The sequence below is a fragment of the Saccopteryx bilineata genome, chromosome 9, assembly GCF_036850765.1.
Source record: "Saccopteryx bilineata isolate mSacBil1 chromosome 9, mSacBil1_pri_phased_curated, whole genome shotgun sequence".
Lineage (NCBI taxonomy): Eukaryota > Metazoa > Chordata > Mammalia > Chiroptera > Emballonuridae > Saccopteryx > Saccopteryx bilineata.
In genome coordinates, this window is record NC_089498.1 from 23,472,206 (window position 1) to 23,484,401 (window position 12,196).

The 12,196-nt window shown below is 47.2% G+C and overlaps 1 protein-coding gene across 2 annotated transcripts in view; it reads left to right on the forward strand.

Moving 5' to 3' along the window:
* Positions 1-12,196, forward strand: part of HYDIN (HYDIN axonemal central pair apparatus protein) — a 365,754-nt gene that overhangs the window by 276,822 nt on the left and 76,736 nt on the right. For both annotated transcript variants that reach the window (XM_066243172.1, XM_066243173.1), the window contains exons 40-44: positions 109-323; positions 5,085-5,222; positions 7,208-7,391; positions 9,846-9,987; positions 12,012-12,174. In XM_066243172.1, coding sequence (XP_066099269.1) covers positions 109-323; positions 5,085-5,222; positions 7,208-7,391; positions 9,846-9,987; positions 12,012-12,174 — 842 coding nt within the window. The remainder of the gene's footprint in view (positions 1-108; positions 324-5,084; positions 5,223-7,207; positions 7,392-9,845; positions 9,988-12,011; positions 12,175-12,196) is intronic.

Here is a 12,196-nt window from a genome sequence, read left to right on the forward strand (position 1 = left end):
GCCCCGCTCAGCCAAGAGGGTCACCCTGGGTTTCAGCGTGCCATCCCCACTGTTATTTCCTTATGATCCCAAGGCAATTTTTAATATAAGCGCACTCTCTCTGTGTAGCCCAGGAGACTGCTTCGAGCCATATTGCCATAGGACAGATGCGAATGAGCACTGAGACCCTGGGGAAGTTAACCTCAGACTCCACTCTGCTGACCCCAGACATGAAACTCGCAAAGACTATGCGTGGGAGCGTGCTGCTCTCCAAGAGCAAGGCAGAGAGCCACGGCTCCATGTCTCAGAAGCAGCATCTCCAGCACTCGTCAGATACACCACAGGTACCGCCCAGGGCTGCCCGGGAGGAGGGCTGGGAGCCTCTTCCTCCCCGTCCTCAGCATCCTACGGCTGGGTCAGCACAACTTCATTCCGGGGCACTGTCCCCGCACCACTCCTCCTGGAAGGAGGTTCATCAGCAGGTGTTCAGCAAGTGCCTTGAATGGTTTAGGCACTGGGTTGGGTGCTGGCAGAGTGAAGATAAATAAAGCAAAATCCCTGCACTTGAGATGCACTAAGAGGCTGATGAAGGAAATAACCGCACCTTCAATACTTGCAAAAAAATGAGATTGGTAACAAATAGGTATGCAAAAAGAATTAGGCTGAACCCTATGAAATTGCCAATATTCAACCATTTGGGAACTTCAGAATAGGAATTTCATACAGCTCAACCAAATACTAAAGGAATGCTAAGGATGAAACCATTAACTTTTCCAAGATCTAATATGCTGCTCCTTACACAGATGTTTGTGGATGAACTAAAACCCCTAAATTTAAATTAAATAGGGTGTCAAGGGGAACCATTTTCTTATTTTGATTAAATCCATCTGAACATCAAAGAAAGGCTTTTTAGAATATATCAAAGAAATGTCCAATTCTGGCTTCAATATCCTTTCACTAAATAGGGAACTTAAAACTTGTAAAAGATCACAATAGAATCAGAACTCAGAGTGACTGCGGCCCTGCTTCAGTGTGACAGGCCTGCAGTGGTTTGGACAAGTCACACTGTCAGGGTTTTACCTAGAGAGGGACGTTCGGTCAAGTTCTCCTAAAGTATGAACTGTCCAGTGACTGGAACTGTAGTCATTCGTTGCAAATGGGAAGCAATGTGTAATAGATAATGAAGGCATGACCTATTACTTATTCAAAAGTCACCTTGTTCCAAGAAAGCACCAGTTAGAAATCCTGATCTTTTGAATGATGTGGAATCCAACGCTCTCAGTACTCAATTGTACGGCATACTCAGCGATTCACTACTGTGATCAGATTCTAGACTTTGTTCATTATTATCCATAAACTCCAAGATTTCTATCTCACACATTCTACTTTCCAACAACCGTCTTCTAACTTACTTATCAAAACATTCAATCCACGTGTCCACTACCTTCCACCCCCTTCTCTTCCTTTCTTATCCAGTATGGATTCTGTGCTCTGTCACTGTTGGCACTCCCTGCCCCTTTCCCTTCATCGTACTCTTGAAACAAAACTTTAGCCTGGGTAAACCCAATTCTCCACCAGGCAGGACAGCTGAACATGGCTGGAGAAAATCCTCATCTTCCCTGCATGGTCTTAATTCAAATTGAAGATTACAAAACTCAAGCAGACCCTTTGGTCTGTCCTAGCAAATTTGTACTCCATCTCTTCAAGATAACTATTATATTGCTATCCTCACTCTCCACCTCTTCCTCATTCTTAGCTAATGATCAGAAGACAGCAGATCTTAGCAACAACCAGAAGGTAACACCTTATCCTCCCATTGCCGGGGTCCAGCCCCGGGGGGGATCCAGGGGTCCCACAGGAGGAGACAGCGTCAGCGAAAATGGAGTGAGAGAGCCAAATTCTTTTCTTTCTCTTTATTCTCTGGTTAGCATTTACTGCCAGGCATCTCTGCTCAATGCTAGTATAGCTCCCTTTTTATACACGCACACCGAGTTACAATCACATGGTGTTAATTATTATTTTTGTTTCACTATGTTTGCATGTTTCCGGATAACAGTTAATTTACATCTATGAGTCACAAATCAGGTAGCAAAATATTCAAAATACAAAATAACTTGAATAGCGATAACAACATCAGTAAAAGCTTCTAGAGTATTAGTTCTAAAAGGCTTGCCTCTAAAGAAATTAACATAACATCAAGAATAGCTTTCATTCAAAGATATGCAGAGTGCACTTGCAAGATAGCCCAGCAGCAACACAAGACATTCCATGGATTTCCCTACATTTTTAAATCTCATGAGAACATCTCATTGAGAAAGCCTAGCAATTGCCTTTAGTCAAAAGACAATTCTCTTAGTAAAACATTCTTTTCTTGCTGACTACGCTCTCATCCTAGGCCACACAATGGGCCATCCTACTATACCTTACCTAAGATACTATTGTCTAATCAAATATTACTTATTTATTATATTTAAACACTAGTTAAGTTCTGACTCTATTCTTCTCAGAATATACCACTATTTGCAGATCAAATAAGCAGGAAGAAAGGAATGTTTCTCTACTTATCACATGAAAAGGCTAGGGAGAAAAAATGTTAAGTGAAGGCCGAAGGGTGCTCTGTGCACAGCCACTGCCTCCTAACCATTCACAAGTCACAATCTATTCTTTTTATCATGATTAAGAAGGAATTCTCCTACAAACTTAACCCTTTACGAGGGATATCATAGCCAGCCTCTTATGTCTATGAGCCCAGTACAAGGGGCTTACAGGCTTTTCTGTGGAACTCACACCCTCTGTCTCATTTCCAAAGAAATTACTACGAATCTACAGGGAAAGCACGGTACTATTATCCCTGTGCCACAAATAACAGCACACACCCAGAAAAGGGGGGATATAAGGCCAGATTAATTCAAAAAGTCAAAGGGGGAAGTATCGTTGTGTCTTTCCTTTGCGGTGACTTTGTCACCCCGCAGCCATTGGTCTTCTCTGCTGTGACTTTGTCAATCAGCAGTTTTTGATCTTCTGCTGTGACCTTGTCAGCCAGCAGTTGTGGGTCTTCTTCTGCTGTGACCTTGTCAGCCAGCAGTTGTTGATCGGCTCCCGACATCCCATCATCCAGTCTACCAGACAGCCTGCATCCTAGCCCACTGTGCCTTCCCTGCAGCCGAGTAACTGCTCCTGCTCTTATCCAGGGCCCTGAAACTGGACCCATCCCTTCTTGCTTACCCAATAGCTCAGTTCCTGCAATTGTCCCCTCTCTACCGTTTACTTTACCCCCTATCTGTTGGGTTCTTCCCCTCAACATCTAGGCATGCTTTATTACCTCCCGTCTTTAAAAATATTTTCCTGTGACCCCCAGCTATTCCCTCATCCTTCAACTTCTCTCCAAAGAATTGCTGCATGACTGCCTCCTCGCCCTCACCTTCCTCTCTCCCACTATTCCAGTGAGGCCTTTGTCCTCACCACTTTGTCCTCACTGGCCACTCTCTCAAGGTCATTGGCATTCTTCTTGCCGAATCCAATGGCCAGTTTTCTGCCCTCATCTTACGTAACCTCTTGGCAGCTGATACCCCTCCTCCGAGCAAGGCTTTCTTCGCCTGGCTTTCAGAACCACACTCCTCCCCTTTCCCTCTGCCTCACCGAGGACCCCTCCACTCCGCCAGGCCCTCCATCTTCAAATATCTTCTGGAGTAGGCTGGGACTAAGTCATTGACTCTTTTCTTTCTGGTATCTACCATCTCTTTATAGGTGATCTCATCCAGTTCCTTAGTTAAATATTTAAATATTTTCTTCATATACTTAAATGTTTTCCTAAATATTAAAATTAAATGTTAAAATACTTAAGTATTTTTGTTATGCTATGACCTTCAAATTTCTACCTCCAGCCCTACCTTCTCCCCAAGCTTAGGTTCGTATACCCAAATTACATTCAATATCTCTATCAAATCTCATGTTTATCAAATCTCAAAATTTATATGTTCAAAAAATGGTTCTTGCTCCCCTCCAAAAATTTTTTTTGGTTCTTTCCCCAGTATTTCCTTTTCAAATAAATAACTTGACCAGTTTTCAAATAAACAACTTGCTCAGGTCCAAACTCAAGGAAAGCCATCCGTGATGCCTCTCATTCTTTCCCATCCCATCTCAAATCCTGCTGGCTCTACTTCCAGAATGTCTCCTGGGTCAGCCACTTCTCACCCCTCCGCCGTGAGCCTTCTCGACCCTGCTGACATCATCCCGCCTTGGCCACGGAGACAGCTCCCTCACTAGTCTCCCGGCTTCCACCCTTGTCACCTCAGGCAGCAGGTAGAATGTGCTCCAAAACATACAAGTCCGATCATTTGTCTGCCAAGAACATGCCAACAGCTTTCCGTAATACTTGGAATAAAATGCAAATTCCTTACCATGGCTGACCCGCCCTGCACATTCTGCCTGGCCATGTCTTTGACTTTGAGCCTGACTGTCTGTCCCATTGCTAATTCAGTTCCCATCGCACTGGGCTCCCACGTGCTCCCCAAGTACCCACAAGTGCACTCATGTTGAGGGGGCTTGCTCTTCCCTCTCGGAGTGACTCTTCTCTCAGGATCTGTCTTGTTCTTTCACATTACCCAGGTCATGTGACCACCCTTCTGAAGAGCCATTCCAACCCCACCACTGCTCTGTATTCCCTTACCGGATCATTTGCTCCCTGGCACAGGTTACTATCTGCAATTATAGTCTTGATTTACATGTTTATCTGCCCCCTTTCTGTCCCCCCACTTGAATAATAAGGACCACACAGGCAGCAACATTGCCAGACTGTGTGTTATCGTGTCCCTGGTACTAGCGGGGACCCCAGGTGCTCAGTGGATATTTATTGAATGAATGAACAAATGGCTGCTGTTTAATATACACAAAGCACCTTCCAAAGTGTTCCTGCCTGAAGCTTATAGCAATTCTTTGAGGACGATAGGAATATTCCATTTTACACTGCAGTCCCCATTTTACAGATGAGGAAATGAGGCACAGAGAGATTATATGGTTTTCCCAAGGTCACATGGCCTGTATGTGTAGAAGTTGTTGAGACACCAAGCCGCATTCTAACTCCTGATCCTTCTCCCACTCAACAGATTTCCTCCAGTCCTCTCCCCTCGGGGCCCACCCAGCGCCGGATCAGTGTCAGCACCAGCATCGGAGGCGAGACTGGGCTCCTGAGCTGTGTGCTTCCGGAGGAGCTGCTCCTTCAGATCCTGTCTGAGCGCATCCAGGTGTGTCCACGCTCGGGCACGGACCCACAGCCCTCACACACGTCCCCGTAGGTGCTGGGGCTCCAGGCCATTGCCCACCCACCGCAGCTTCGAACCCCGGGGCTTGGAAAGGGAGATGGGTTTCCTCACCCTCACATTCACCCTCACCAGTCATTCACTTGTCCCTTTGACAGTCCCCATTGGTCCCCAGCCCTGGTTCAGTGCTCTGCCTGAAGCCACTCCTCTTCAATGACCAGCGATCAGAAGGTTATATATTTTAAAATAAACAGAAAAAGAAGCCCATGGCACAGCCGTGTTTTCAAAACTCTAAGGTGGAGCCATTTAGAGTTAGAATATGGAAACATGTTCATTGCTATAAAAATAAGCTTTTAATATGTTATTAAGTGAGAAGAGCAGATTATGTACTACCTGGTTTCACTTCTATGTGGAATCTAAAGAATAAAATAAACGAACAAAACAGAAACAGACTCAGATACAGAGAATAGACTAACAGTTGCCAGGTAGGAGGGGGGACTGGGTGACAAAGAGGAAGGGACTGAGAAGTACAAGTTAGTACAGTTACAAAGTAGTCACGGGGATGTAAAGTACAGCACAGGGAATATAGTCAGTAATGCTGTAATAACTACGTGTGGGGCCAGGTGGGTGCTAGACTTTTGGGGGGATCACTTCGTAAATTATGTAAATGTCTAACCGTTATGCTGTACATCTGAGACTAGTATGAAATAATATTAAATGTCAACTGTAACTGACAAATTAAAAAAGAGTAAAAACTCCCAAGCGTATGTTACCTGTGGTTATCTTTGGATGATTATAGATTTTTAGTCTTCATTTCTGAATTATTTTACAATGACATATTGCTTTTAAAGTCAGAAACACAATACCTTTCTTTTTTTTTTTTTAATATTTATAAGTGTTATACAGTTTAAAAAAAAACAGAGCAGCGGGAGTGGGGATGGTGCCCCTGAGCCTGTTTGCTGCCGGCGGTTTGCAGAGAACGCAATTGCCAGGCGGGTCCCACAGCTGAGTATTTGCTTTGGTTTTGCAAACTGAGCCACAATATTAATGGCGCATTTAAATTTAATAAAATCAGTCTTGAGGTTCCCAGAAGAGGAGGAATGTCATCCTCAGAAATGATTTATGTAAAGTTTGGACTGCTGTGGCAAAAGGTGCCACACTCTCAACTGATTGGAGCGAGGTGGTCCAATAAGTGTGCAGGTGTTTCGTGGACCCAGAATAAAGGCTGAGGTCACTGGAAAAGCCCACGGGGAGCTGGTAGAGCTGTGCTGCTCAAAGCACTGGTCTTTGTGGTCTGCAATGCTTCCTTCATCAACCAAGTCTTGCTGCAAAGGAAAAAATAATGGCAGACCCAACCTGAGTAGTCTATTCAGTGATGTAATTGATTTACATTCTGACACAAGATTCTTGTCTCATCAACACTGGTGTAACCGGTTCCTGGCGAGTGGGGCCAGTCTGTGCGCTGTCCTTTGAGTGACACGGTGGCGCAGCAGAGACTGATCTGCCGTACTTAGTATGATCAGAGTCATTACACTCCAAGGCAGTAACACCACTAAGAAAGATGCAAATGGCTCGTCCTACTCCTCTCTGTCCCTGCTGCCTGCTACCCTGGGCATGAGGACATCTTTCCTTTGCACCTTCCCTCCCTGGATCCCCTGGGTCCTCCCAGGCCCCGACTTTAACGTTTAGCTTGTTTTCTTTACTTCTATTGAGAAAGAATAAATACTTTTCTCTACAAATATGTACGATAAAGATCCTCCATGACTGAGCAAATACTTTAATTTTTCTTCTTTATTTTCTAACAGCACCTTGAATCTAGCAGGTAGTTTAATGGTATTTTCACCTGGGCTCAGTAGGTTTGCAGAACCAGCTGCAGCACCGGTAAACGCACCAATGAAAGAACAAGCCACCTTAGAGAGAACAGGCGGCCCTGTGGCCATGGTAACCGTCTTTGCTCTCTCTGGTTTCAGCTGAGTGACTGCTGGCAAGGAGTGGTATTTGACAGCCTCGAGACGCTCTTCGCTCGAAATGGGGCTCTGGCTCTCCTCTCCCTGCTGAAGGCCATTGGCAACCGGGAGCACATCTACGTTCTCAACATGGCCCAGGACTACACGGCCATGAAGGCCCGGGAGAAAGCCAAAAAGGAGCAAGAAGGCAAGGCCCGCGCCCTCCTGGACTGGCCTTCACGCCCTAACCAGCCTTTCCTTTGAACTTAGCTTCGCCTTTTTAAAATGCTTCCCTGCCATGATAGACTGTTGGACTTCAGTGAAACTATTACGCTGCCATCTCACCGGTGCCCCACCTCTGCCCCATAGGGTAGCTGGAGTCCTCGCTTGTCCTGCTGTGCAGGGAAGGGGCGGAGACAGAAAGGACCTGAGGGGAGATGACAACTGAAGGGGGAGCTCAGCTTCTCTGACAGCACTCTGCCCCCTTTCCCAGTTTCCCGGTTTCCCAGTGCCACAGTGTTCACGGTCCCCTCTCTGGGATTGCTGCTGACCTGCGGGAAACACACCCCGGTCCCATCTTGCCTCAGGGGACCGATTGGCTTGTTGGTTTTGTTTAGGCTAACGATGCATTTCCTGTGACACCAGAGGTGCTGCTAAACTTAATGAAAAAGCAGCTACATTGTAGCCTACCGTGTGGCGGACCTTCTGTATACTTATATGTCTTTAAATGGCGCCTTATCCCCACTTTACAGATGAGGAAAATGGGACTCAGAGATATCAAAAGTCTTGTGTAAGATCACATGGCAAGTTAGTAAGGTCTGTGTAACTGAGGCCTTTGCTTTTTTTTTTTTCTGTCATTACACCGGTGGCCTGGAATAAATTTTCACTCACTTAAAAATAGACACGCACTGGCCTGACCTGTGGTGGCGCAGTGGATAAAGCGTCGACCTGGAAATGCTGAGGTCGCCGGTTTGAAACCCTGGGCTTGCCTGGTCAAGGCACATATGGGAGTTGATGCTTCCAGCTCCTCCCCCCCTTCTCTCTCTATCTCTCTCTCTCTCTTTCTCTCTCTCCTCTCTAAAAAATGAATAAATAAAATAAAAAATAAAAATAAAAAAACAAAAAAAATAATAATTCAGGAAAAAAAATAGACACGCACTCAGAGTAATATTCATGTAATAAGTTCCTAATTTAGTCAGAAGCAGACCTAGCGAGTTTCGGCCCCCAGGAGAGGGGTGACACTGTCCCAGGAAGGCAGGGTCCTGCTCTGGCCTCAGCTCCAGCCACATCGCTGCCTGTCCTCGCCTGTCCTCACCTCTCTCTTCCAGAACAATCTATGCAAGTCCTAATGCTTTTCCAGTGAAGGGAATAGTTATAAACACTGAACTCTCTTAGTTCTTAACCACAACTCGAAGACTGCTTCCTTAGATTCTCGTTCAGAGAAAAATAATTAGGAAGAGTGACCAGGCGGTATTTCCATCACCAGTTCAGCCTCCAGGTGTCTAGTTTTCCAGAAAACTCATGTCCCCATCATCATCAAATTGAAAGAAGGGATCTCTTTTCATGTTCTCAGTTATCTCTGGATTGAAGTTTTTCGCACTTGTATACTGGCTTCTCTCCCCTAAATCGTTCGCATTTTGAAAGAAAGAAGCCCTGTGACAGCATACAATAACAATATTATGTTAAACTCTTGTTTGTATCGGACAGTTAAGAATACCAGGCACTGGGCTTGACACCATCGTTTATTCGATCCCCACAACAGTCCTATGAAGGAGGAGTTAGTTTTCTTACCTGTTGCTGTATCCCTTGGCAAATGTTGGTGAGAGGGCTCACGTGCAGGTCTCTGAGCCCAGAGCTAAGCTAGTGGAGTGTGAACAGGGCGCCATGTACCTTCCTGCTGAGTGTGAGCCACACCTCCGGGCCTGGAGTCTGCAGGGTATGGACATGCTCCCCTGAGCTCTGTCACCCTGAGCTCTGTGGTGACACGCTCAGAATGGGTAAAGTCAGCGGGTGGTGTATTTCCTATCCCTGCCATAACAAGTTACCACAAACGGGATGATTTAAGACAATACAGATTTATTATCTTATGGTTCCAGAGGTCAGAAGTCCTAAAATTGAGGTGTCAGCAGGGCAGCCTTCCGTCAGAAGTGCTAGCAGAGGATCCCTTGCCTCCCCTTTTCCACTTTCTAGAGGCCTCCTGCCTCCGTGGCTCCCTGTCCCTACCTCACAGCCCCCTGACGTTTGCCTCTGTGGTCACATCTTCTCTCCCTCTGCATCATCATCGCGTCACCTTCTCTGTCTCTGGCCCTTGTGACTATATAGGGCCCGTTCAGATAATCCAAGGATAGCTCTCCAACTCAAAGCCCTTGACTTCATCACACTGGCAACATCCTTCCTGCACGGAAGGTAACATAGTCACAGGCTCTGGGATCAGGACATATTTGAGGCCCCTATTCAGCCTGTCACAGATAGAGACCAGCTTTGGAACTGTGTGAATGAAGGAAGTCCCACCAGAGATAAGGAATGCCGCTGTCACACCAGCCACCTGTCACTGTCACAGACCCTCCGCAGCCTGTTCAGGCTGAGAGCTAAGCCCCTGGAGGTGCCCACAGCTAAAGCTTGTGAGTGCCTTCTCCTCACATTCCTGTCTCTGTTCCCACAGAGCAAAAACACAGGGAAGAGCTTGAGAAAAAGAAAGAGCGTCTCCAAAATATGGATGAGGAAGAATATGATGCCTTGACAGAGGAGGAGAAAATCGTGTTTGATCGGGATGTGCAGCAGGCCCTCCAGGAGAGGAAGAAGAGGTTGGAGTCAAGGGCCAGCCTGAGCGGAAGCAGTTTCCCTGGGGGCAACTTTAGCTGGGCACGCGGCCCATCCTGGCGACCAAAGTCATCCTCCAGGATGGCAGCAATGCCACGGGAGGCCCAAGGGGATGACCAGCTCAGAGCAGGAAAACCTCTTGAGCATCCAGAGTGCTGGTTGCTGCAGCCTTGCAGGGTTTCTCCCAATTTCCTGTCCTTCCTTCTGGGGGGGGACCTGGGACTACAGAGAAGGCTGTGCGATGCAATGGGGGTGTTGCCCCAGTGCTGTCCCAGGGCTTCTGGGGGGGCACCTGGGACTACAGAGAAGGCTGTGCGATGCAGTGGGGGTGTTGCCCCAGTGCTGTCCCAGGGCTTCTGGGGGGGGGGGGACCTGGGACTACAGAGAAGGCTGTGCGATGCAGTGGGGGTGTTGCCCCAGTGCTGTCCCAGGGCTTCCACCGGCTCTCCCTGACAACTGTCCCCTAGGTGTGGCTTATCAGCCCCTGTGCTCAGGTGTCCGCAGCTGGTGACTGAGGGCTACTCTCTTGACATAGTGGTTGCTCCCCAGAACTCAGCCACTTCTCCTCCTTCCCTGGCCACCACCTTGGCCTTGGAGGCGCTATCCATGCCTAGAGGTCTTATCCTCAGCCCGAGCAGTTCACCAGAGACCTTGAGGACAATCTCAAGCCAGCGCTGTCAGCCACCTTCTGGGCCCATCATTGGACTACCTGGGATAACTGGATCCCCTCCACACCACCTAAGACTCAGGGTCGCTCTCTCAGGCTCTCAGATATAGTGGCAGTGGGACATATGTCCTTATTACCTTCAAATGTGCGAGGGAAAGGGGTATTCTATTTCCTTTCCCTCCCTAGGAGTCCAATATTGGGGTAGGAAGAGCCAATATACTTGCCTACAATTTAACCACCTTCCTACTCCACCTCCAAACTTTTCCCACTGACCTCAAATAAGCCTCCCTGTCCTCTCTGCCCCTGCAGTGTAACCTCAGTCCTCCTACTTGATCCATTGTGAAATGCCCAGTCCTCCAGAGGTATGAAAAGCTGAGCTTTGGGATTCCAAAGGAATCTTTTTATCTCTCATCCAGACCATTGCTTCCAAGTATTTGTTTCATAGTGGACTTAGAATATGCAAATTTGGTCTTCCAAGCTCAACAATGACTCGTGTGTGAGACATGCATGCACGCACACATACCCGAAGTTCTGAAGTCGTGGTGAGTCAGCTTCAATGGGCAGAGAGGCACAGCCACAGGGATTCCTGGAAATGAAAATAGATGGGCTTTGTATTTTCAGAGACGCTACTCCCTCCACATTTGTTTAACCTTGGAGCCGGCCTTGGTGCCCTCACTGCCGTTAGCGGCAGGGCCCGCATGGCTGAATCCACAGCAGGGAGAGAGGGTGGGGGAGAGGGATGTGGCTCTCAGGTCCAATGCCAGGCTCCCAAGCTAGCCATGGTAGGGACTGCTGTTAAAAATGCCAGTTCTTGTTGTCTGAACATCAAATAACAGTGTAGGAAGCTGGGCCCCATCGGTACTGATACCAGAACAATCTTTGAAAGCTGCTTTTAAGGCATGCCAACATCAAGCTTATTTTCAGCCCTTGCCTCACTCTCCTTCGAAAGAAGGTCGAAGTAGAAATATAGATTAATTAGAACTCTTAGCTGAGATTCAGTTCATCAGTTTTGCTAAAAAACCATTCAAAGATAGTGTGTCATCCTTTCCCGTTTTCCTTCCTTCCTTCCTTCCTTCCTTCCTTCCTTCCTTCCTTCCTTCCTTCCTTCCTTCCTTCCTTTCCTCCTTCCTTCCTTCCTTCCTTCCTTCCTTCCTTCCTTCCTTCCTTCCTTCCTTCCTTCCTTCCTTCCTAGTTGCCCAATCTTCTTTTGTTCTTTCCTTTCATGTCCTGGCAAACTCTGCCCCCTGTAGCCCCCCCCCCCCCCAGACAATCAATCCCAGGCAGGGAGGGGCTCAGGCAGGAGGCCTCTGAACTCGGTTTTCTCTGCCTGGTTTAATAAAGGGAGCTGGAGAGATTGGCAAAGGAGATGCAAGAAAAAAAGCTACAACAGGAGCTTGAGCGGCAAAAGGAAGAAGATGAGCAAAAAAGGAAGATCAGAAAACCGAAGCCAGGATCAGTACGGGAGGAGATGCTCCTGAAGAAGTCTCAGACCGCAAGCCGGCAGGTAGCAGCGCTCTCTCGCTCCT